The sequence below is a fragment of the Ovis canadensis genome, chromosome X, assembly GCF_042477335.2.
Source record: "Ovis canadensis isolate MfBH-ARS-UI-01 breed Bighorn chromosome X, ARS-UI_OviCan_v2, whole genome shotgun sequence".
NCBI lineage: Eukaryota > Metazoa > Chordata > Mammalia > Artiodactyla > Bovidae > Ovis > Ovis canadensis.
Genome location: NC_091727.1, coordinates 120,933,756 through 120,959,910, shown reverse-complemented (window position 1 = coordinate 120,959,910; position 26,155 = coordinate 120,933,756). Strand labels below are relative to the sequence as shown.

At 37.6% G+C, this 26,155-nt stretch overlaps 1 protein-coding gene across 2 annotated transcripts in view; it reads left to right on the top strand.

The window, feature by feature from the left end:
• The first annotated feature begins 1,044 nt into the window (after positions 1–1,044).
• Positions 1,045–26,155, top strand: part of KLHL4 (kelch like family member 4) — a 136,336-nt gene continuing 111,225 nt past the window's right edge. For both annotated transcript variants that reach the window (XM_070290871.1, XM_070290872.1), the window contains exon 1: positions 1,045–1,653. In XM_070290871.1, the coding sequence (XP_070146972.1) occupies positions 1,235–1,653 (419 nt within the window). In that variant the 5' untranslated portion in view covers positions 1,045–1,234. The remainder of the gene's footprint in view (positions 1,654–26,155) is intronic.

The following is a 26,155-nucleotide window of genomic DNA, read 5'->3' as shown; positions in this document are numbered from 1 at the left end:
TAGAATCAAAACTTTATAATTACAGTATTCTTTCTAAGGATACAGTGGTACAATTCCCCTTTATCACATGTGTGTATGACATGTAAGCTATAAAGTTCAAAGTAAATTTCAAAATGGTTTTGGTGAATATATTCTTTATACGTTACTGTTATAGAAACATTTACCCCTGTACAAAGTAGAGATTCTGAATTAGAGATCTCAAAGTACTTTGTGCACAGTTATTACTGAGATATGTGACAATTTGGAGTTACTTCAAAACATGCCTTTTGCACATCCTCTCATACGAACTTTTGAACAAAGAAAATAGACCTTTAACACTGCCTGTGAGAGTAAAGAGCATGATAAGGAAATGTTTATACAGGCACGGAGCCAGAATAGACTATTCGTTTTCAAGTTTTGGTTCGTGAGAGAAGACATGTCTTCCTACCTATGAGCTTAGAAAAACACTGTTCTCTTCCTTCAGGGGTAGACTTAAAATACTGTTAATACATCCTCTAGTGTTTTTAGCCATAGGTAACCAACACATTATGTTTCTAAAATTGTTCAGGTTTTCAAACAAATATCTCTATAAAGACAGTCACATTTTCAGACATTTTGTAAAAAAATAACTACAAATATGCATGAGGAGACTGGTGGCAAGATACTTTTTCTTAATGAACTACCTTCAAATTTTCCATAAGAACACCAAAATAGGTCATAATGAATTCATTGTTACAAATTCTCCTAGGACAAAATGTCACATTTTTAGAAGTGGGCTGCCAGGAAATAATATCTGACAGAGGGTGGGGTGAGTGGAATTTAGAAACAAGTGTTTTTAAACACTTTGCTTTTGTTCACTTGCTTGGACTTAAAAGCCAAAGCTACTATACTTCAGTTAGGAAGGAGCTGGGTTAGATATTTACAAGTCCAGGCGGGAAGGCTGGGAGTTTGCAAATCTAGCAGCTGGAGTGTGTTGTAGCTGTTTTCCTGTGCTAAACTGATTTACTTGTTTAAGGTCTGACCTCATCATCCTGTCCGTATGGGTTCCCACCTACACTGTTAGCTGCTGCTTTCTGCTTCAGCTGGAAAGCTGGAACTGTTCGCAGTGTATCACAAACAGTGGGGGAGGGGGGAACAAGAGACTGCTCTCAACACTTGTGCTTTTGTTAGTCCTACAGAAGAGGCAGAGAAACAAGAGATAACAAAGGCTGTTTCCTTTCTGTGAGAGAAGGCTTTCGTCTTTCCTCCTGCAACAATGTCAGTGTCTGGCAAGAAAGAGTTTGATGTGAAACAGATCCTAAGGCTACGCTGGAGATGGTTTAGTCATCCTTCTCAAGGCTCACCCAACACTGGAAATTGCCTTCAGCAGGAAGGATATGAGCATAGAGGGACCCCGGTTCAGGGCAGATTGAAGAACCACTCTCGGGACAGAAATGGACTGAAAAAAAGCAACAGTCCTGTCCACCACAGCATATTACCACCAGTGCCAGAATTGGCCCCTGCCCATCAAAGAGCCTTTCAGAACTGGCACTCACGAAAACTGATAGAACATCTTCGAGCAAATGAAGATACTCCTAAAGCAGTTCCATGGAATTTGTTCAAAGAAGCTTATGAAAAACACTCACAAGATGTGGAGATGATGGCTGATGACAATACAGAAGATTCTACAGCCGGGTAGGAGTTTTTGAACACATAACAAAGTCATAGCTTAGATTAACTTATCCTCTGAAGTGCTCATTTAGTGTTTAAATAAAAGTTATAATAATTTCTGAATTTGTATGCAGCCAATCGGGGTGTTCAAGTAATCCCCTTATCTGAGTCTATAAAAGAATATAGTCATAGTACATACTTTTGGTAATTAATGGGAAATATGCTTTAGAGTTGTGAGTTTAGTTTCTCTATTCCATTCTGATTCTGTTAAGAATTCTGTTTCAGTTTTTAGAGATTAGCAATTATTATAATTGTTACTTTTCTGTAAATATCCTCTGTTGCTTGAATGTTCAGATAGTTGTGTTTCTTTCTTTCTTCCTTTGTAAAATTGTGATCGATTACCTAGAACTCTTTCTGACTTTGTCAGGCCAGCTCTGACTGCTCAGCACATCCTTGTCTATAACTTAGTACATAGTTGCCATACTGATGCTTGATAAATATTATCTTTATGTGAGAGTATGGAAAAGTTTCTTTTGGCATTTGAGATTTATTTCAAGTAGTATTAGGTTCCATAGCTAGTTTGCATTTGTGAAAATATTTTGCATAAAACAAGTAATGAAATGCTGCTTATGGCAGTGAGATCTTAAAGTAGGAAATGGAACATATCAACTATTTTAGAATATTAAAATGTGATAAAAATGATAATAAAGTATTGTGTAAGTATAGCTCATAAAATCTTTGACCTCATTTTTATTTTTGTGTCTACCAGTATTGTTTGATTCTGTTTTATATTTTGGTTTTTTGGCCACAAGGCATGTGGGATCTTAGCTCCCAGACCAGGGATCAAATCCACACATCCTGCATTGAAAGGTGGAGTCTTAACCACTGGACCCCCAGGGAAATCCCACACCAGTATTGTTTGAGTAGAAGAAAAGTATGTTCCCTCCTCTAATACTGTCTAACATAACTTAATCTAGTACATTTTTACTTTATTTTCCTTTTTTCATTATCAGATTTTATTTCCTCAACATGTAGACACAAGTAATGATTTTGATAATAAAATTACAGTGTAAAAGGTTATAGTAAAAAATGTATTTTTGAAATGGCTTAAATTTTATAGTGGTTCAGCTTAAAGGTATGCTAATTTATTTAGAAATCTGGATATTTTGTGTACTGTCTATAAGTGTGGGCTTCCCCTGTGGTTCAGATGGTAAAGAATCTGCTTGCAATGCAGGGGACCCAGGTTTGATCCCTGGTTTGGGAAGATCCCCTGGAGAAGGGCATGGCTACCCACTGCAGTATTCTTGCCTGGAAAATCCCATAGACAGAGGAGCCTGGCAGGCTACGGTCCATGGGGTCGCAAGAGTCAGATGTGACTTAGTGACTGTCGTAAGGAAATTAAATTATCCACTGTGAATTCCTGATAAAATTTTTTTGAGCATCCTTGAATTGATTTTCCAGCATGAGAATATATTTACAGTAATTTAGATGCTAAATGAAAATACTAGATAAAATGTCAAATATAAAGTGTCACCAAATAATATCTTAAAAATATATTTCTCCTTTTATTCTTTACAATGTTCATATTCTAAAAAACATTCCCTTAAATATGCTATGGTTACAGTGCAAAGCTAATATTTTACTAAAATAAATACAGGAAGTAGTTTTATAGATGTGCCAGGAATATTTTAAGCTGAAGAGAAGAGGTAAATTGAGTGCTTAATTAATTGAAAATGATGATTTATTAATCTATAATTACCCATTCTGAATTATTTCATCTTGGGTAAAGAAAATTTGATAAGGAACTTTCTTATTTCCCACTTCTCTAATGCTTCTTTTTAAGCAAAATTGGGAAGCAGGAGGAAAAGATCCTGCAAAATTGGCAGCAACCTACTATTCCCTCAGTAGAACTCTTATGGTTAAATAACAAACAAAAATGGCAGTCAGTGTGAAGAACACAAGGTGAGTTCTAACACTTGGGCAAAAATAAGGGTTCTTAAGTCATCCTGCTTTCTACAAATATTGCAGGGAATAGAGAACGGACTAGTTTACTAAAATGTAATATAGTTGAATAACCTATAATTAAATCTAAAACAGGTAGTAAAGCCAAGATATTAAAGTTATATTAATACATTGGCTAGGGGATTTTAAAACTCAAATACATTCTTTGTAATTGAATTTTAAGTTTGTATTTCATTTAGGAGCAGCTCTGTATCATGGTCCCACACTGTGAGTATGCACATATCAGCATGCATGTCATCAGAGGCCTAGGCTCAATTATCATCTCCTTTTTGCCCTCAGTTCAGTCGCTCAGTCATGTATGACTCTTTTTGCCCTAGTTATGTACTAACTCTGCATCTTTGCTTCCCATAACAAGCTTGCTCAATGGCCTTTCTTTTCTTATATCATCCTTAGAATTCAAAATATTAAACTATTTTGACAGTGTATTATGATCATGATTTTATATGACAGAATATTGTTATAAGGTGCTGATAAAGAGATGATTGTGTAAGTACCCAGGAGTATAAAGTTGTTCAACTGCATTTGCTAAGATAAATGTGGTTATCTCTTCATTGTGCTTGAGAACATTGAATAAAATCCTGATGACCTGTGTATTGGCCCAGAACAACATGCCGCAGTACAAAGCTGAAGATTCACAGGGATGTTTAGTTTTAAGGAATTGGCAGCAATTGGGATCATACCCTCACCCTATATGTTTTTGTGTAATTTGTTATCTGTATGATATATGATTTTGTGTATCTTTGGCAGTATTACTCTGGTAGACAAGCAACAAAATTCCCTCCATTTTACACCTTTTTGATTTTCGAGTGAGGTGTCCCTCGGGAACAACAAGGATGATGTCACTGTAAATTGCGATAGCCTGAAGAAGGGGGGATTGAATGAATAAGACTTAGAATTCATTAATAATTCATTCCACAAATATTGAGCACCATTGTGTGTCAGGTACACTTCTACATACTGGAGATAATTCAGGATCAAAACAGAAAATATGTTTTCATAGAGTATACATTCTAATAATGAGAGAAACAATAAAAATAAACCAAATATAGTACTTTAGTAGTTGTAAGTAGTATGAAGAAAAAATAATTAGAAGGAAGAGAGAGAAGAAAGGATCCTACTTCAGATAGGGAAGGCCTTTCTGATGAGGTAACATTTGAGCAGAGATCTAAACAAAGTGAAAGGGCAGTCATGAGGATGTCTGACACAGAATTCAAAGCAAGTGAGAGGTTACTGCTGCTGTGCCTCATGGGAGTCCATAACCTCCATTCATATTTTTTTTTAATTCAAATCAATACCACATGTCCCCACACAATCCATTGATTAATGTTTCAAACATTCTTAATTTAAGTAGTGAAATCAAAAATATGTCCTGCCTGTTGCTTATTACAGTGACTTTAAGATCACATGCATATCCTCATGGCCACAGAGGTGACTTTCCAGTCATCCTTTAACCATGGTGCCATTTTGTTCTCTGGGGATCTGGCTATTCAGCCAGTAGACTATATACTTCAGGTACAGAGGCCCCATGCCCTTTGTGAAAATGGACACATGATGGTTTATTTGTTCTCTTCACAAAACAATCCAGATGGGTCCAAACCAAATGCATTGTGTGTCTTTATCCTCAACACAAATCCACATGTAATACGGAATATGCTTGGGGAATATTTATGCATAAGAGAAATCTTACATAATGAAGCTTACTGTAATATCTTTTCTCATAAAGTAGGAAGTAAGGTATGTGAGTATTTACAGGGAGCAGTTTCCAGAAAGACAGAACGGCGATTTCAAGAGCCTTGAAATGGAGTGTGCTTCATATGCTAAAACACAACAAGGCTAGTGCAGCTGCAGGAGGGCTTTCAAAGGGGAGATGAATAGCAGATAGCTTTGAAAAGGCAACAATAACACAGCATTAAAAAAAATCAGCATCTTTTGTAGATATTTACTATGTGCCAAGCACAAAATACATGTATTTTCTCATGTTCTCAAGAAAATTTTTGAATGCAAAGAATGTTCACGTCTTTCTCTGGGTACTATTTTATTGGATATCTGTTGTTGTTGCTTATCTTCTTTTAAGACAATATTATGTGGCTTTATAAAGTTCAGAGTTAGGCTTGCTTTACTTAATTTTACACCACATTACTGAGTAGAAACTGTTACTTCAAAGGAAAGAATAAGGAACAAACTACAATTTTATTGTTGTTTATAGAAAGCTTAAGATTAAATCTCTTTGTCTATGGGTTAAAATGTACCATACAAAACTACACAAGTTATTCAATTGCTTTATTAAACGAATAACATTTTTAGAGCATGTTAACACCTAATTTAAATATAGTGCAATGTTTCCTAATATTCCTAATTTCTAATGGAACTTCCGTTGGTTGATTTTAAATTCTTGCTAGGCACAGCCTATTTACTGAGAGTGAGGCACCATGGTCTTCACAACTCATTCTTAACAGTGTGGTATTGTGTATATATTTAAGTTAACATTAGTTAAAATGTATTTAATATTTGAGAAATTTGGGGCTCCTTTCTATCTAAGGATCTGGCAATATGTTAGGACCATGTTTCTTTAAACATTATGATTACACACCTATAGTTGTTATTTCTGATATTTGAAAGACAAGACTCAGTTTCCTTCTGCATTTGGAAATTTAAAAAAAATAAATTTATTTATTTTAATTGGAGGTTAATTACTTTACAATATTGTATTTGTTTTGCCATACATCAACATGAATCCACCACAGGTATACACGTGTTCCTCATCCTGAACACCCCTCTCCTCCTCCCTCCCCGTACCATCCCTCTGGGTCGTCTCAGTGCACCATCCCCAAGCATCCAGTATCATGCATCGAAACTGGACTGCCTATTCATTTCATATATGATATTACACGTTTCAATGCCATTCTCCCAAATCATCCCACCCTCGCTCTCTCCCACAGGGTCCAAAAATTGTTCCATACATCTGTGTCTCTTTTGCTGTCTCGCATACAGTGTTATTGTTACCATTTTTCTAAATTCCATATATATGTGTTAGTATACTGTATTGCTGTTTTTCTTTCTGGCTTGCTTCACTCTGTATAACAGGCTCCAGTTCCATCCACCTCATTAGAACTGATTCAAATGTATTCTTTTTAATGGCTGAGTAATACTCCATTGTGTATATGTACCACAGCTTTCTTATCCATTCATCTGCTGATGGACATCTAGGTTGCTTCCATGTCCTGGCTATTGTAATCAGTGATGTAATGAACATTGGGGTACACGTGTCTCTTTCAATTCTGGTTTCCTCAGTGTGTATGCCCAGCAGTGGGATTGCTGGGTCATAAGGCAGTTCTATTTCCAGTTTTGTAAGGAATCCCCACACTGTTCTCCATAGTGGCTGTACTAGTTTGCATTCCCAGCAACAGTGTAAGAGGGTTCCCTTTTCTCCACACCCTCTCCAGCATTTATTGCTTGTAGACTTTTGGATTGCAGCCATTCTGACTGGCATGAAATGGTACCTCATTGTGGTTTTGATTTGCGTTTCTCTGAGAATGAGTGATGTTGAGCATCTTTTCATGTGTTTGTTAGCCATTTGTATGTCTTCTTTGGAGAAATGTCTGTTTAGTTCTTTGGCCCATTTTTTGATTGGGTCGTTTATTTTTCTGGAATTGAGCTGCAGGAGTTGCTTGTATATTTTTGAGATTAGTTCTTTGTCAGTTGCTTCATTTGCTATTATATTCTCCCATTCTGAAGGCTGTCTTTTCACCTTGCTTAGAGTTTCCTTTGTTGTGCAGAAGCTTTTAAGTTTCATTAGGTCCCATTTGTTTATTTTTGCTTTTATTTCCAGAATTCTGGGAGGTGGGTCGTAGATGATCCTGCTGTGATGTATGTCAGAGAGTGTTTTGCCTATGTTCTCCTCTAGGAGTTTTATAGTTTCTGGTCTTACATTTAGAGCTTTAATCCATTTTGAGTTTATGTTTGTGTATGGTGTTAGAAAGTGTTCTGGTTTCATTCTTTTACAAGTGGTTGACCAGTTTTCCCAGCATCACTTGTTACAGAGATTGTCTTTAATCCATTGCGTATTCTTGCCTTCTTTGTCAAAGATAAGGTGTCCATAGGTGAGTGGATTTATCTCTGGGTTTTCTATTTTGTTCCATGCATCTATATTTCTGTCTTTGTGCCAGTACCATACTGTCTTGATGACTGTGGCTTTGTAGTAGAGCCTGAAGTCAGGCAGGTTGATTCCTCCAGTTTCATTCTTCTTTCTCAAGATTGCTTTGGCTATTCGAGGTTTTTTATACTTCCATACAACTTATGAAATTATTTGTTCTAGCTCTGTGAAAAATACCGTTGGTAGCTTGATAGGCATTGCACTGAATCTGTAAATTGCTTTGGGTAGTATACTCGTTTTTACTATATTGTTTATTCTGATCCATGAACATGGTATATTTCTCCATCTATTAGTGTCCTCTTTGATTTCTTTCAGCAGTGTTTTATAGTTTTCTATATATAGGTCTTTAGTTTCTTTAGGTAGATATATTCCTAAGTATTTTATTCTTTTTATTGCAATGGTGAATGGAATTGTTTCCTTAATTTCTCTTTCTATTTTCTCATTATTAGTGTATAGGAATGCAAGGGATTTCTGTGTGTTGATTTTATATCCTACAACTTTACTATATTCATTGATTAGCTCAAGTAATTTTCTGGTGGAGTCTTTAGGGTTTTCTATGTAGAGGATCATGTCATCTGCAAACAGTGAGAGTTTTACTTTTTCTTTCCTAATTTGGATTCCTTTTATTTCTTTTTCTGCTCTGATTGCTGTGGCCAAAACTTCCAGAACTATGTTGAATAGTAATGGTGAAAGTGGGCACCCTTGTCTTGTTCCTGACTTTAGGGGAAATGCTTTCAATTTTTCACCATTGAGGATAATGTTTGCTGTGGGTTTGTCATATATAGCTTTTATTATGTTGAGGTATGTTCCTTCTATTCCTGCTTTCTGGAGAGTTTTTATCATCAATGGATGTTGAATTTTGTCAAAGGCTTTCTCTGCATCTATTGAGATAATCATATGGATTTTATTTTTCAATTTGTTAATGTGGTGTATTACATTGGTTGATTTGCAGATATTGAAGAATCCTTGCATCCCTGGGATAAAGCCCACTTGGTCATGATGTATGATCTTTATAATGTGTTGTTGGATTCTGATTGCTAGAATTTTGTTGAGGATTTTTGCATCTATGTTCATCAGTGATATTGGCCTGTAGTGTTCTTTTTTTGTGGCATCTTTGTCAGGTTTTGGTAGTAGGGTGATGGTGGCTTCAAAGAATGTTTGGAAGTTTACCTTCCTCTACAGTTTTCTGGAAGAGTTTGAGTAGGATAGGTGTTAGCTCTTCTCTAAATTTTTGGTAGAATTCAGCTGTGAAGCCATCTGGACCTGTACTTTTGTTTGCTGGAAGATTTCTGATTACAGTTTCAATTTCCGTGCTTGTGATGGGTCTGTTAAGATTTTCTATTTCTTCCTGGTTCAGTTTTGGAAAGTTGTACTTTTCTCAGAATTTGTCCATTTCTTCCATGTTGTCCATTTTATTGGCATATAATTGCTGATAATAGTCTCTTATGATCTTTTGTATTTCTGTGTTGTCTGTTGTGATCTCTCCATTTTCATTTCTAATTTTATTGATTTGATTTTTCTCCGTTTGTTTCTTGATGAGTCTGGCTAATGGTTTGTCAATTTTATTTATCCTTTCAAAGAACCAGCTTTTGGCTTTGTTGATTTTTGCTATGGTCTCTTTTGTTTCTTTTGCATTTATTTCTGCCCTAATTTTTAAGATTTCTTTCCTTCTACTAACCCTGGGGTTCTTCATTTCTTCCTTTTCTAGTTGCTTTAGGTGTAGAGTTAAGTTATTTATTTGACTTTTTTCTTGTTTCTTGAGGTATGCCTGTATTGCTATGAACTTTCCCCTTAGCACTGCTTTTACAGTATCCCACAGGTTTTGGGTTGTTGTGTTTTCATTTTCATTCGTTTCTATGCATATTTAGATTTCTTTTTTCATTTCTTCTGTGATTTGTTGGTTATTCAGCAGCGTGTTGTTCAGCCTCCATAGGTTGGAATTTTTAATAGCTTTTCTCCTGTAATTGAGATCTAATGTTACTGCATTGCGGTCAGAAAAGATGATTGGAATGATTTCAATTTTTGTGAATTTACCAAGGCTAGATTTATGGCCTAGGATGTGATCTATCTTGAAGAAGGTTCCATGTGCACTTGAGAAAAAGGTGAAAATCATTGTTCTGGGGTGAAATGTCCTATAGATATTAATTAAGTCTAACTGGTCTATTGTATCATTTAAAATTTGTGTTTCCTTACTAATTTTCTGTTTAGTTGATCTATCCATAGGTGTGAGTGAGGTATTGAAGTCTCCCACTATTATTGTGTTATTGTTAATTTCCCCTTTCATACTTGTTAGCATTTGTCTTACATATTGTGTTGCTCCTACATTGGGTGCATATATATTTATAATTGTTATATCTTCTTCTTAAATTGATCCTTTGATCATGATGTAGTGTCCTTGTCTCTTTTCACAGCCTTTGTTTTAAAGTTTATTTTATCTGATATGAGTATTGCTACTCCTGCTTTCTTTTGTTCTCTATTTGCATGGAAAATCTTTTTCCAGCCCTTCACTTTCAGTCTGTATGTGTCCCCTGTTTTGAGGTGGGTCTCTTGTAGACAATATATATAGGGGTCTTGTTTTTGTATCCATTCAGCCAGTCTTTGTTTTTTGGTTGAGACATTCAACCCATTTATGTTTAAGATAATTATTGATAAGTTACTGTCTTAAGGGGGCCTGTTCTTCTCCAAGGTTGTTCAGAGTAGTTATCTCTTAAATGACTAGGGCAAGGAATTTTGGAGATCAGTCTCTCAGAGGCTGGACCAGCTGAGAGCTGGGTGTAATCAACCTTAATGTCCATTTCTTTTGGCGGGGGGGGGGGCACGGTGAGAGAGTTCTTTGTTTTCCATAGAATGGTGGGGAGGACCTGGAGGGGAGTTTTAACTCCAAGCTATTTTGAGCCATGTAACTTTCCTTCATATCCAATAAATAGATTTCATAAATAAGTACTAGGAGACCACCCAATTATAAGAATTTAATACGTGTTGTTATTTGTTTTGCTTATTTTTGTTCTTTGGCAACTGATTAGAAGGATACTAAATCAGAATCAGTGGGCTGTTATTAGGTTGGTGCAAAAGTAACAGCAGTTTTGGACCCTGAATTTTAAATCATTATAACTAGGCTCAGATGCATCTTTATTAATCAAAATAGGAACCATTACAATCAACACATTTTTTTCAATAAGAAATGCTCATTTATTCCTGTAGCAAAAAAAAAAAAATCCATGCTTCGAGATTTGATGAACTCTTGGAAAGAATTTTCTATGTCCTGCTGGTTATGGAAGCATTTTACTTGCAAAAAAGTTGTCAAGATGCTTGAATAAGTGGTAGTCAGTTTATGAGAGGTCAGATGAATATGGCAGATGAGGTAAAACTTTGTAGCCCAATTCATTGAGCTTTTGAAACTTTGGTTGTGTGACATGCACACACATGTCATGGAGAAGAATTGAACCCTTTTTGTGGACCAGTGCCAGCTGCAGTTGTTACGGTTTTTGGTGCATCTCATCAATTTTCTGAGCATACTTCTCAGATGTAATAGTTTCACAGGGATTCAGAAAGCTGTAGTGGATCATATGGGCAGCAGACCACCAAACAGTGACCATAATCTTTTTTATTGGTGCAGGTTTGGCTGGGAAGTGCTTTGGAGCTTCTCAGTCCAACCATTGAGCTGATCATTGCTGGGTTTTGTATAAAATCCACTTTTGGGTGCACACCACAATCTGATCGAGAAATGGTTCATTGTGTAGAATAAGAGAAGATGACACTTCAAAACTACAGTTTTTTGATTTGCAGTCAGCTCAGGATGCACCCACTTTTTGATCTTTTTCACCTTTCTTATTTCCTTCAAATGCCAAATGACCATAGAATGATCAACATTGAGTTCTTGGGCAACTTCTTGTGTAGTTGTAAGAGGATCAGCTTCAGTGATGCTCTCAGTTGGTCATCATCAACTTCTGATGGCTGACCAATGTGTTCCTCACCTTCAGGGCTCTTGTCTCCTTTGCAAAACTTCTTGAACAACCACTGAACTATATGTTCATTGGCAGTTCCTGGGCCAAATGCGTTGTTGATGTTGCAAGTTGTCTCCACAGCTTTATGACCCATTTTGAATTAGAATAAGAAAAATGCTTGAATTTGATTTTTCATGACATCATTTCAGTAGCCTAAAATGCATATAAAGTAAACAGAAAGTAATAATTCATTAGCAAAATCACAAAGCAAGAAATGTGCATTAAATGATGTATAGCATAACCACAGTCATTTAAGAATGTATTCTAGTATCAAATGCCAAAGTTCAACAATGCAAAACCAAAATTACTTTTGCACCAACCTATTACCTTTTCTATGCAAAAATCCTATACATTGGCAACCAGATAATATCCTAAAGGCAATCCTAGGAAAATCAGCTAAAGTTATGATAACAATTAAAAATTACATGAAATTTCAGTTCTTATCCCGATGATATTAATTATGTGTAACATTTGGTGTGGACCAACTTTTAAGGGCATCACAACTGATAAAGTCATAGTTGGAAACTCATTTTTATTTAAATCACTCCAGAATAAATGAATTAAAGTCACTCAGTCAAGTCCAACTCTTTGTGACCCCATGGACTATACAGTCCAAGAAATTCTCCAGGCCAGAATACTGGAGTTGGCAGCCATTCCATTCTCCAGGGGATCTTCCCAACTCAGGGATCAAACCTGGGTCTCCTGCATTGCAGACAGATTCTTACAGCTACCAACGAAGTCCTTGAATCACTCCAGAACACCGTGGATACTAATGAAGTGGCATACATTTATTGGTGCTTTCAAACAAAAACACAGTCTTCTGTGTTTTTTCTGTTTCTTTGTATTGCTGTCTGTGGTTTATCTCTCCAAAGGAAAATAATGGTACACATAAAACACACTTCTATACATAAAAATCTTTATTATTCCATGCTAAAATGAAAGATACACCCATTGAGTATATTTTATTCATGGTGATTACATTCCATTAAGATTATAATTTCATTAAAGAGAGTGAAAATGTATATCCATAGTGACTGATAATTAAGATTTTTATTTTTTTAAATTTTTGTTTTTACTTTATTTTACTTTACAATACTGTATTGGATTTGCCATACATTGACATGAATCCACCACGGGTGTACATGCGATCTCAAACATGAACCCCCCTCCCACCTCCCTCCCCACAACATCCCTCTGGATTTTTAAAATAGACTTTAAAAGAACTATCTAATAAAATGTAACTAAAAGTGAGAAAATCTAAATCAAATAGTTTTCATTATCTAATGTTTTAGGATGGAACAGGTTATTACTGAAAATGTATCCTGCATAAGGCTTTACACTGAAAACATTATAAAATATGTATTTCCAAAATCAATGTATAGATATAATACATACCACTAGCCTTTGCACTGAAGGAGAGCAGCACCAGTGATCATATTATTGAAGCTATCAAATGTGAATGCTTCATTACTCCTGGCTAATCTTTCTTAGCCTGTTACTGTTAGTCAAAGTGACTTATCCTTTGCATACTTTCAAATGTTGTTTTACAGAATGGAAACTGTTGCCCGCCTCACATACTGTCTATTGCTGTTGTTTCTTCAGGAGCCATACTAAATGCCTTGCCAATTTTTTCAGCGGGTCTTTAACATAGGTGATTTGTTCTTGGTCATTCCAGTGCTAGCTCAGTCAATAGAAACTATCTGTTAAATATTTTTGTCCACATTTTCCCTGTAAAACTATTAATAGATTGCTTCAGCACAGTGGCATTTAAATGTTCTTTTTTGGTGAATGTTGATCATATTAGCTATAACAATTCCAATCAGCAATTACATGTTTAACAGATGATCACATAGCACTTTAGGGCAGCACAACTATTTAATTTGGTCTGAATTCTGTTGTAACATTCAACAAATATTTGTTTAACTAAGATGTTGATATTTGTTTGTTTCTTCCATTCAGCAAGTGTTTATTGAACTGGCACTCTGAAGATGTAATAGAGGCTGATTCCCACTAGAGACTTACAATACTGTTGGGGAGATAAACTGGATCCACTTGGAAAGTTTTATGGCAATAAAAAAAGAGTGTATTGCAAAAATAGTTTAAATTGATTGGTCATTAAGACCAATAGGCATTCAGAGACAAATAATTCTTTGTAGAAAGCTTCATGTAGGAACACGATTTGAGATCAGTCTTAAGGATGGATAGCATTTTGATGCAGATATGGAAAAGAATGAATTCTAGGTAGGAGGACAAACACAATGCCTTGAAACAGGAATTGAAACATGGTGTGCTCAAATGGCAGATTTCAGTTTGGCTGAAGTGAATGATATATTTTGGAGAATAGCATAAGATTAAACAAGAAAGGAAAGTTAGGCATAGATTATGGAAGACCTTAAAAGACAGAAAAAGAACCATCTGGACTTTATCTTAGAGGTCTGGGTTTATTAACCTCCAAGAATTTACTGAAGTATTTTGCATCTGTGAATAATTTTGTAAAGAAGTTGCACTTGCTTTCTTCAGATTCTCCAACGTTCCATTACACCAGAAAAAAAAAAATAGCCATTAAAACATCTCCAGCTGGCACTGGAGCTGCAGCTGCATGGTGCTGGAGTGGTGGCTGCACGGTGCTGGAGAGGCGGCTGCGTGGCGCTGGAGAGATTTTGAGGAGATACCCCACCTCCGAGGGCAAAGAAGAAGCCCCAAAAAGATGGTAGGAGGGGTGAAATCGCGTTTAGAATGAAACCCCATACACACCAGGATGCTCAGAGAGCTCAAACAAACCTTGTTTGCACCAGGACCCAGAGACTGCATAGAGGCTGAGTTTGAGTGTTTTTGTGTTTGAGTGTTTTTGAGTTTGAGTGTTGACCTGTGTTTGAGTGTCTCCTGTGGAGGTATGGGTCAGCAGTACACTGCTGCAGGGACAGGGACTCTGGGTACAGGAGACCTGGGTATGGCACAAGCCCTCTTGGAGGAGATTGCCATTAACCCCACCACAGAGTTGCCAGAACTTACATAGGACTGGGGATACAGATTCTTGAAGGGCACAAACAAAATCTTGTGTGCACCAGGACCCAGGAAAAAGGAGCAGTGATCCCAAAAGAGACTGACCCAAATTTGCCCGTGAGTATCCAGGAGACTCCGGTGGAGGCATGGGTTGGTGGTGGCCTGCTACAGGGGTGGGGACACTGAGTGTAGCACTGCATGCATGGTACATTTTGAAGGAGGTCGCCTTTATCTTCATTACTTCCACTGTAGTTTGCTAAGTTGCTTCAGTCGTGTCCAACTCTGCACGACCCCACAGACGGCAGCCCACCCGGCTCTCCTGTCCCTGGGATTCTCAAGGCAAGAATACTGGAGTGGGCTGCCATTGCCTTCTCCAATGCATGAAAGTGAAAAGTGAAAGTGAAGTCGTGTCTGACTCCTAGCGATTCTGTGGACTGTGCCTACCAGGCTCCTCCATCCATGGGACCTTCCCGGCAAGAGTACTGGAGTGGGTTGCCATTGCCTTCTCCGACTGTAGTTTGGCCTCAGGTCAAATAACAAGGAGGGAACACAGCCCCACCCATCAACAGAAAATTGGATAGAAGCTTTACATCTGAGGGCAGACAGAATGAAAACCACAATCACAGAAAACTAACCAATCTTATCACATGGATCACAGACTTGTCTAACTAAATGAAACTATGAGCCATGCCCTGTAGGATCACCTAAGATGGATGGATCGTGGTGGAGAGTTCTTAAAAAACGTGGTCCACTAGAGAAGGGAATGGCAAACCACTTCATTATTCTTGCTTTGAGAAACCCATCAATGGTATGAAAAGGCAAAAAAATAGGACACTGAAAGATGAACTCCCCCAGGTCGGTAGGTGCCCAATATGCTACTGGAGATCAGTGGAGAAATAACTCCAGAAAGAATGAAGAGAAGGAGCCAAAGCAAAAACAACATGCAGGTGTGGATGTGACTGGCAATGGAAGTAAAGTCTGATGCTGTAAAGAGCAATGTTGCATAGGAACCTGGAATGTTAGGTCTATGAATCAAGGCAAATTGGAAGGGGTCAAACAGGAGATGGCAAGAGTAAACATTGATATTTTAGGAATCAGCGAACTAAACTGGACTGGAATGGATCAATTTAACTCAGATGACCTTTACATCTACTGTGGGCAAGAATCTCTTAGAAGATATGGAGTAGCCATCAGAATTAACAAGAGTTGGGAATGCAGTCTCAAAGAGGAGAGAATGATCTCTGTTTCTTTCAAGGCAAACAATTCAATTTCAGAATATTCCGAGTCTATGCCCCGATAAGCAATGCTGAAAAAGCTGAGGTTGAACAGTTCTATGAAGACCTACAAGAACTTCTAGAACTAATACCCCCCAAAATATGCCCTTTTCATTATAGGGGAGTGGAATACAAAAGTAAGAAGTCAAGAAATACGTGGAGTAACAGGCAGATTTGACCTTGGAGTACAGAATGAAGCAGGGCAAAGGCTAAAATACTTTTGCCAAGAGAATGCACTGGTCATTGCAAACACTGTCTCCCAACAACACAGGAGAAGACTCCACATATGGACATCACCAGATGGTCAATACAAAAATCAGATTGATTATATTCTTTACAGCCAAAGACGGAGAAGCTCTATACAGTCAGCAAAAACAAGACCAGAAGCTGACTGTGGCTCAGATTATGAAATCCTTATTACCAAATTCAGACTTAAATTGAAGAAAGTAGGGAAAACCACTAGACCATTCAGAAATGACCTAAATCAAATCCCTCATGATTATACAGTGGAAGTGACAAATTGATTCAAGGAATAAGATCTGATAGACAGAGTGCCTGAAGGACTATGGATGGAGGTTCATAACATTGTACAGGAGACAGGGATAAAGACCATCCCCAAGAAAAAGAAATGCAAAAAGGTCTGAAGAGGCCTTACAAATAGCTGTGTAAAGGAGAGAAATGAAAGGCAAAGGAGTAAAGGAAAATATACCCATTTGAATGCAGAGTTCCAAAGAATAGCAAGGAGAGATAAGAAAACCTTTCTCAGTGATTAATGCAAAGAAATAGAGGAAAACAATAGAATGGGAAAGACTAGAGATCTCTTCAAGAAAATTAGAGATACAAAGAGAACATTTCATGCAAAGATGGGCACAATAAAGAACAGAAATGGCATGGACCTAACAAAAGCAGACAATTTTAAGAAGTGGTGGCAAGGATACACAGAGGAACTATACAGAAAAAAATCGTCATGACCCAGGTTATCATGATGGTGTGATCACTCACCTAGACCAGTCATCCTGGAATGTGATGTTAAGTGGTCGTTATGAAGCATTACTACGAACAAAGCTAGTGGAGGTGATGGAATTCCAGTTGAGCTATTTCAAATCCTAAATTATGATGCTGTGAAAGTGCTGCACTCAATATGCCAGCAAATTTGGAAAACTCAGCAGTGGCCACATGACTGGAAAAAGTCAGTTTTTATTCCAATCCCAAAGAAAGGCAATACCAAAGAATTCTCAAACTGCCACACATTTGCACTCATATCACATGCTAGCAAAGTAATGCTCAAAATTCTCCAAGCTAGGCTTCAACAGCTCGTGAACCATGAACTTCCAGATGTCTGAGCTGGATTTAGAAATAGCAGAGGAACCAGAGATCAAATTGCCAACATCCACTGGCCATTTTAAAAAGCAAGAGAGTTCCAGGAAAACATCTACTTTTGCTTTATGGACTATGCCAAAGCCTTGGACTGTGTCGATCATAACAAGCTGTGGAAAATTCTTCAAGAGATGTGAATACCAGACCACCACACGTGCCTCCTGAGAAGTCTATATTCGGGTAAAGAAGCAAGAGTTAGAACTGGATGTGTAACTACAGACTGGTTCCAAATAAGAAAAGGTGTACATCAAGTCTGAACTTTGTCACCCTGCTTATTTAACTTATATGCAGAGTACATCATGTGAAATGCCAGGCTGGATGAAGCACAAGCTGGAATCAAGTTTGCCAGGAAAAATAACAATAACCTCAGATATCCATATGACACCACACTTATGGCAGAAAGCAAAAAAGAACTAAAGAGCCCTTTGATGAAAGTGAAAGAGAAAAGTGAAAAAATTAGCTTAAAACTCAACATTCAGAAAACTAAGATCATGTCCTCTGGTCCCATCACTTCATGGCAAATACATGGGGAAACAATGGAAACGGTGACAGACTTTATTTTGGGGGGCTCTAAAGTCACTGCAGATGGTGACTGAAGTCGTGAGATTAAAAGAGGCTTGTTCCTTGGAGGAAAAGTTACGACCAACCTAGCCAGCATTCTAAAAAGCAGAAGCATTAGTTTACCAACAAAGGTCTGTCTAGTCAAAGCCATGGTTTTTCCAGTAATCATGTATGGATGTGAGATTTGGACTATAAAGAAAGCTGAGCATAGAAGAATTTATGCTTTTGAACTGTGGTGTTGGAGAAGACTCTTGAGAGTCCCTCAGACTGCAAGGACATCCAACCAGTCCATACTAAAGGAGATCAATCCTGAGTATTCATTGGAAGGACTGATGCTGAACCTGAAACTCCAATATTTTGGCTTCCTAATGCGAATAACTGACTCTTTTGAAAAGACCCTGATTGTGGGAAAGATTGATGGAGTGAGGAGAAGGGGACAACAGAGGATGAGCTGGTTGGATGGCATGACTGACTCAATGGATATGAATTTGTTTAAGCTCCGGGCATTGGTGATGGCCAGGGAAGCCATGGCAGCTGCAGTCCATGGGGTCGCAAAGAGTAAGACACGACTGATCGACTGAACTAAACTGAACTGAGAACATAAAAACTATGATTTTTTAAATCAAGGTCTGGTTGAATGAGACTTCAGTACTCAACACTTCACTATACATTTGAGTTAGTGATTCTTAATTTCTAAAAATCTTTTGCTGCTGCTGCTGCTGCTAAGTTGCTTCAGTCGTGTCCGACTCTGTGCGACCCCACAGATGGCAGCCCACCAGGCTCCCCCGTCCCTGGGATTCTCCAGACAAGAATACAGGAGTGGGTTTCCATGTCCTTCTCCAATGCACAAAGTTGAAAAGTGAAAGTGAAGTCACTCAGTCGTGTCCAACTCTTAGCAACCCCATGGACTGCAGCCTACCAGGCTTCTCTGCCATGCGATTTTCCAGGCAACAGTACTGGAGTGGGGTGCCATTGCCTTCTCCAAAAAATATTTTTTAGCTTTATTTTATTTTTTATTGTGACAAGAACACAACATTGAGATCTATCTTTTAAGTACACAATAGAGTATAGACACAAAGTTATATAGCAGATCTCTAGAACCTATTCGTGTGTATTGAAAACATACCCACTAAACAGCACATTTCCATTTCCTCAATTCAGTTCAGTTCAGTTGCTGAGTTTTGTCCAACTCTTTGTGACCCCATGAATCGCAGCACGCCAGGCCTCCCTGTCCATCACCAACTCCCGGAGTTCACTCAGACTCACGTCCATTGAGTCTGTGATGCCATACAGCCATCTCATCCTCTGTCGTCCCTTTCTCCTCCTGCCCCCAATCCCTCCCAGCATCAGAGTCTTTTCCAATGAGTCAACTCTTCGCATGAGGTGGCCAAAGTACTGGAGTTTCAGCTTTAGCATCATTCCTTCCAAAGAACTCCCAGGGTTGATCTCCTTCGGGATGGACTGGTTGGATCTCCTTGCAGTCCAAGAGACTCTCAAGAGTCTTCTCCAACACCACGGTTCAAAAGCATCAATTCTTCGGCCCTCAGCCTTCTTCATAGTCCAACTCTCACATTCATACATGACCACAGGAAAAACCATAGCCTTGACTAGACGGACCTTAGTCCGCAAAGTTAATGTCTCTGCTTTTGAATATGCTATCTAGGATGGTCATAACTTTCCTTCCAAGGAGTAAGCGTCTTTTAATTTCATGGCTGCAGTCACCATCTGCAGTGATTTTGGAGCCCCCCAAAATAAAGCCTGACACTGTTTCCACTGTTTCCCCAACTATTTCCCATGAAGTGATGGGACCAGATGCCACGATCTTCGTTTTCTGAATGTTGAGCTTTAAGCCAACTTTTTCACTCTCCGCTTTCACTTTCATCAAGAGGCTTTTTAGCTGCTCTTCACTTTCTGCCATAAGGGTGGTGTCATCTGCATATCTGAGGTTATTGATATTTCTCCCAGCAATCTTGATTCCAGCTTGTGCTTCTTCCAGTCCAGCATTTCTCATGATGTACTCTGCATAGAAGTTAAATAAGCAGGGTGACAATATACAGCCTTGATGTACTCCTTTTCCTATTTGAGACCAGTCTGTTGTTCCATGTCCAGTTCTAACTGTTGCTTCCTGCCATGCATACAGATTTCTCAAGAGGCAGGTTAGGTGGTCTGGTATTCCCATCTCTTTCAGAATTTTTCACAGTTTATTATGATCCACACAGTCACAGGCTTTGGCATAGTCAATAAAGCAGAAATAGATGTTTTTCTGGAATTCTCTTGCTTTTTCCATGATCCAGCAGATATTGGCAATTTGATCTCTGATTCCTCTGCCTTTCCAAATACCATTCTACCCTATTTTTATGAGTTTGATTGTTTTTGTACCTCATAAATTTGAAATAATAGTTTTTGTCCTTTTGTTACTGGCTTATTTCACTTAGCATGATGTGCTCCTGATTTACTCATGTTATTATATAAAGCCCAATTTCTCTACGGTGAATAATACTCTAATGTGTGTCTATACATAATACAACACAGTAATACTGTACTACAATAATACTCTGTTGTATTGTATATACCACATTGTCTTTATGCTTTAATCCATCAGTGGACACTTAGGTTGTTTTCATTTCTTGGATATTGAGACTAATGATGCAATGAACACTGTAGTGAAGATACCTCCACAAGAAAGTAATTTCAATTTTTTAAATGATATATATCCAGAAGTAGAATTGCTGGATCATGTGGTAGTTCTATTATTAATTTTGAGGGGGAAGTTCTAGACTGTTTTCTGTAACAGCTGCACCATTTTACATCTCCACCAACATTGTACAAAAGTTCTGATTTTTTCATATCCTCATCAACATTTGTTATCACTTTTGTTGTTGTTGTTCTCTCTATCATAATTGTCCTTCTAACAGATTTGAGATAGCTCATTGTGAGTTAATTATTTATTTTTTGAATTATTTTTTATTTTAATTTTTTTCAACATCATTCCTTTATTTTTTTAAATTTTTTTTCAGATTATATTATATTTTATTTTACTTTGCAGTGTGAGTTTGATTGATATTTCCCTGATGGTTAGTGATGTTGAGCACCTTTTTATATACATGTTGGCCATTTGTATGTCTCCTTTGATGAAATGTCTATTTAAGATCTTTGCCCATTTTTAAATTAGGTTGTTTCTTTGCTATTGACATGTGAGTCACTTATATAGTTTCGATATTCAGTTCAGTTCAGTCGCTCAGTCATATCCGACTCTTTGCAACCCCATGAATCGCAGCACGCCAGGCCTCCCTGTCCATCAGTAACTCCCGGAGTTCACTCAGACTCACGTCCATTGAGTCAGTGATGCCATCCAGTCATCTCATCCTCTGTCGTCCCCTTCTCCTCCTGCCCCCAATCCCTCCCAGCATCAGAGTCTTTTCCAATGAGTAAACTCTTTGCATGAGGTGGCCAAAGTACTGGAGTTTCAGCTTTACCATCATTCCTTCCAAAGATTGGGAAAGACTAGAGATCTCTTCAAGAAAATTAGAGACATCAAGGGAACATTTCATGCAAAGATGGGCTCAATAAAGGACACAAATGGTATGGACCTAACAGAAGCAGAAGATATTAAGAAGACGTGGCAAGAATACACAGAAGAACTGTACAAAAATGATCTTCATGACCCAGATAGTCATGATGATGTGATCACTAATCTAGAATCAGACATCTTGGAATGTGAAGTCAAGTGGGCCTTAGAAAGCATCACTATGAACAAAGCTAGTGGAGGTAATGGAATTCCAGTTGAGCTGATTCAAATACTGAAAGACAATGCTGTGAAAGTGCTGCACTCAATATGCCAGCAAATTTGGAAAACTCAGCAGTGGCCACTTTCAATTCCAAAGAAAGGCAATGCCAAAGAATGTTCAAACTACTGCACAATTGCACTCATCTCACATGCTAGTAAAGTAATACTCAAAATTCTCCAAGCCAGGCTTCAGCAATACGTGAACCATGAACTCCCTGATGTTCAAGCTCATTTTAGAAAAGGCAGAGGAACCAGAGATCAAATTCCCAACATCCGCTGGATCATGGAAAAAGCAAGAGAGTTCCAGAAAAACGTCTATTTCTGCTTTATTGACTATGCCAAAGCCTTTGACTGTGTGGATCACAATAAACTGTGGAAAATTCTGAAAGAGATGGGAATACCAGACCACCTAACCTGCCTCTTGAGACATCTGTATGCAGGTCAGGAAGCAACAGTTAGAAGTGGACATGGAACAACAGACTGGTTCCAAATAGGAAAAGGGGTACGTCAAGGCTCTATATTGTCACCCTGCTTATTTAACTTCTATGCAGAGTACATCACGAGAAATGCTGGACTGGAAGAAGCACAAGCTGGAATCAAGATTGCTGGGAGAAATATCAATAACCTCAGATATGCAGATGACACCATCCTTATGGCAGAAAGTGAAGAGGAACTAAAAAGCCTCTTGATGAAAGTGAAAGAGGAGAGCGAAAAAGTTGGCCTAAAGCTCAAAATTCAGAAAATGAAGATCATGGCATCCGGTCCCATCACTTCATGGGAAATAGATCGGGAAACAGTGGAAACAGGGTCAGACTTTATTTTGGGGGGTTCCAAAATCACTGCAGATGGTGACTGCAGCCATGAAATTAAAAGACGCTTACTCCTTGGAAGGAAAGTTATGACCATCCTAGATAGCATATTCAAAAGCAGAGACATTACTTTGCTGACTAAGGTCCACCTAGTCAAGGCTATGGTTTCTCCTGTGGTCATGTATGGATGTGAGAGTTGGACTGTGAAGAAGGCTGAGGGCTGAAGAATTGATGCTTTTGAACCATGGTGTTGGAGAAGACTCTTGAGAGTCCCTTGGACTGCAAGGAGATTCAACCAGTCCATTCTGAAGGAGATCAACCCTGGGATTTCTTTGGAAGGAATGATGCTAAAGCTGAAACTCCAGTACTTTGGCCACCTCATGCGAAGAGTTGACTCATTGGAAAAGACTCTGATGCTGGGAGGGATTGGGGGCAGGAGGAGAAGGGGACGACAGAGGATGAGATGGCTGTATGGCATCACGGACTCAATGGACGTGAGTCTGAGTGAACTCCGGGAGTTGGTGATGAACAGGGAGGCCTGGCGTGCTGCGATTCATGGCGTCGCAAAGAGTCGGACACGACTGAGTGACTGAACTGAACTGAACTGAACTTCCAAAGAAATCCCAGGGCTGATCTCCTTCAGAATGGACTAGTTGGATCTCTTTGCAGTCCAAGGGACTCTGAAAAGTCTTCTCCAACACCACAGTTCAAAAGCATCAATTCTTTGGCGCTCAGCCTTCTTCACAGTCTAACTCTCACATCCATACATAACTACTGGAAAAACCATAGCCTTGACTATTAACCCTCATCAGATAGATAGTTTATAAATATTTTTTTCCCTTACATAGGTTGTCTTTTGAGTCTTGTTTCCTTTGCTATGTAGACACTTTTTTGTTTAATGTATTTCCACCTGCCTATTTTTGGGTTTTGCTGGTGTTTTGGTATTATATCCACGAAATTATTGCCAAGACCATTGCCATGAAGCTTTTCATCCATGTTTCATGCTAGGAATTTTATAGTTTCAGGTTTTCATTAAAATGTTTAATCCCTTGTGGCTTGATTTTTGTGTATGGCATAAGGTCCAGTTTCATTATTTTGTGGGAAGATATCCAGTTTTTCCAACACCATTGTTAAAGAGGCTATCCTTTTCCCAATGCAGGTTGTTGGCAGCCTTGTCAAAGATTAGTTAACCATATATGGGCGAATTTGTTTTCTTGGCTCTCCATTCTGTTTCATTGGCCTATAAGTCTGTTTATGCCAAAACCTATGCTGTTTTAATTGATGTTGCTTTGTAGTGTATTTTCAAATCAGGATGTGTGTTGCCTCCAGGTTTTGTTATTTCCTTAGATCTCTTTGGCTATTTGAGGCCTTTTGTAGTTCCATATGAATTTTAGGATTTTTTTCTATTCCTGTTGAAAAATTCCACTGGGATTTCGATAGAGATTGTACTGAATTTGTAGGTAGCTTTGGGTTTTATTGGCATTTTAACAGTATTGATTTTTTCCAATCTATGAACATGGGATGTCCTTCCATTTCTTTGTCTTTAATTTGTTTCACCAATGTTTTATAATTCTCACTTTATTAATCTTTCATCTTCTTGATTAAATTTGTCCCTAAGTGTTTTATTCTTTTTGATACTTTTGTAGTGGAATTATTTCTTAATTTATTTTTTAGGTAGCTTTTGTTAGTGTAGAAACAAAGGACTTTTATATATTAATTTTGTATCCTGCAACATTACTGAATTTGTTGATTAGTTCTACCAGTTGTTTTTTTGTTTGTTTGTTTTGTTTTGTTTTGCAAGAGTCTTTAGGTTTCTCTACATTTAAGAGCATGTTGTCTGCAAACACAAATAATTTTTCTTCTTCCTTTCTATTTGTGATTAATTTTATTTCTTTTTCTTCCTAATTGCTCTGTCTAGGACTTCCAGTATTATGTTGATTTTAATGGAGTGTGGGGGGCAAATCATTTTCAGAGACACTAGTTAAATGAGCTATTCCTGAAGCAATTCTCTTTCCTCATAGTGCAAATAGGATATTGGACTTCACCGTGCCTAAGAATCCTCTGGGGAGCTTGTTAAAAATGTAGTTACTCAGTATCTACTATCAGATAATTTAACTTACTCATTTCAATTGAGATTTAGGATTCTGAATTTTAACAAACTTCTGAACCAAACTTAAAAAAAAAAAAAAAAGACACTTGGTCAGCTCCTGCAAGCCCAATTTGTCAGAATTCCTACAGAATCCTAATATTTGATATATTGATAAAAATGCAGTAAACAAAAATGTTGACCAAGAAAATGTCTTAAAAATAGCCAACAGCATTAATTTAACCTTTTGTTCTTAATGTGTAATAAACTTTATTAATTTTTGTGAAAGGATGTCAGAGAAATAAAAACATAGATCCTACCCCTACGGAGTTTATAGTTGGAGTGAAAAAGTACACCCCCTCAACAAAAATGTTATAAGCAATTACAAGGCAGCAGCTCAGTTCAGATCTCCTAGTGTTTAATATTGAAACTGCACAGGATAATGAAGATGGAAGTAGGACTGATGACTCAGGATGTGTTGAAATGCAAACACAAAGTTTAATCTAAGAATAGAAACAAATTTCAACCACATGGAAATTGTTTATTAGTGTTAAGTTTTCAATCCAGAAACAAAATAACCAGTCACAATTTAACATCACTGTGGTCCCTCAACTCAGGTGAGCAATTTTGAAGGCTGGACAATGATTACTAATATAATGCTGTATATACTATAGATACTTATTGAAAATACTGATTATATTTTGGGACATTACCTGCAGACTTGCCATCACCTGCTCATTCCCATAACTAATTCACTGCTCTTCTTTTTCTTTCTCCTCACATTTTTTTAGCACTTGAGAGATGCTCTCTTCACCTTCTCTGTTACCTTTGCTCTCTGTATAAGCTAATACAGTAAAAGTATCTAAGTCTAAAATTGTAACCCAAATTAAAGCAGTAAAAGGGAGAAATAAGGTTTTGTCATTTTAAGTTAGCTAGGAAATGAGATGAAAAATTAAGCATTTCTTCACAAATTATGAATCTGATTAAGATAATTTTAATAATAGATTTAGTAGTCACCATTCAGAAGTATTTGGCTGATCTAAATATTTGGCTTGCTTAAAGATAAAGCAAATTTGATAGCAATTACCATACATCTTAATAATATATCAAGATAATTTTATTTCTATATTAAAGTGCTATACATGTACTTGAATTTGCCACATATGATCAAAGCAAGTATATATATGCTATAATTATTTTCATAACAATTTCATAATTCATAACCATTTTCTGGAGAAAAAGGAAATTTATGCTCTGATTATTTTTATCTGTTTTCAGGTGACTTAAGTGTCTATAATAATTGCATATTTGAGGGAGGGAAAGATGGCGGAGGAATAGGACGGGAAGATCACTTTCTCCTTCACAAATTCCTCAAAAGAACATTTCAACGCTGAGCAAACTTCACAAAACAAATTATGTAGGCTGGCAGAGGACATCAGGCAACCAGAAA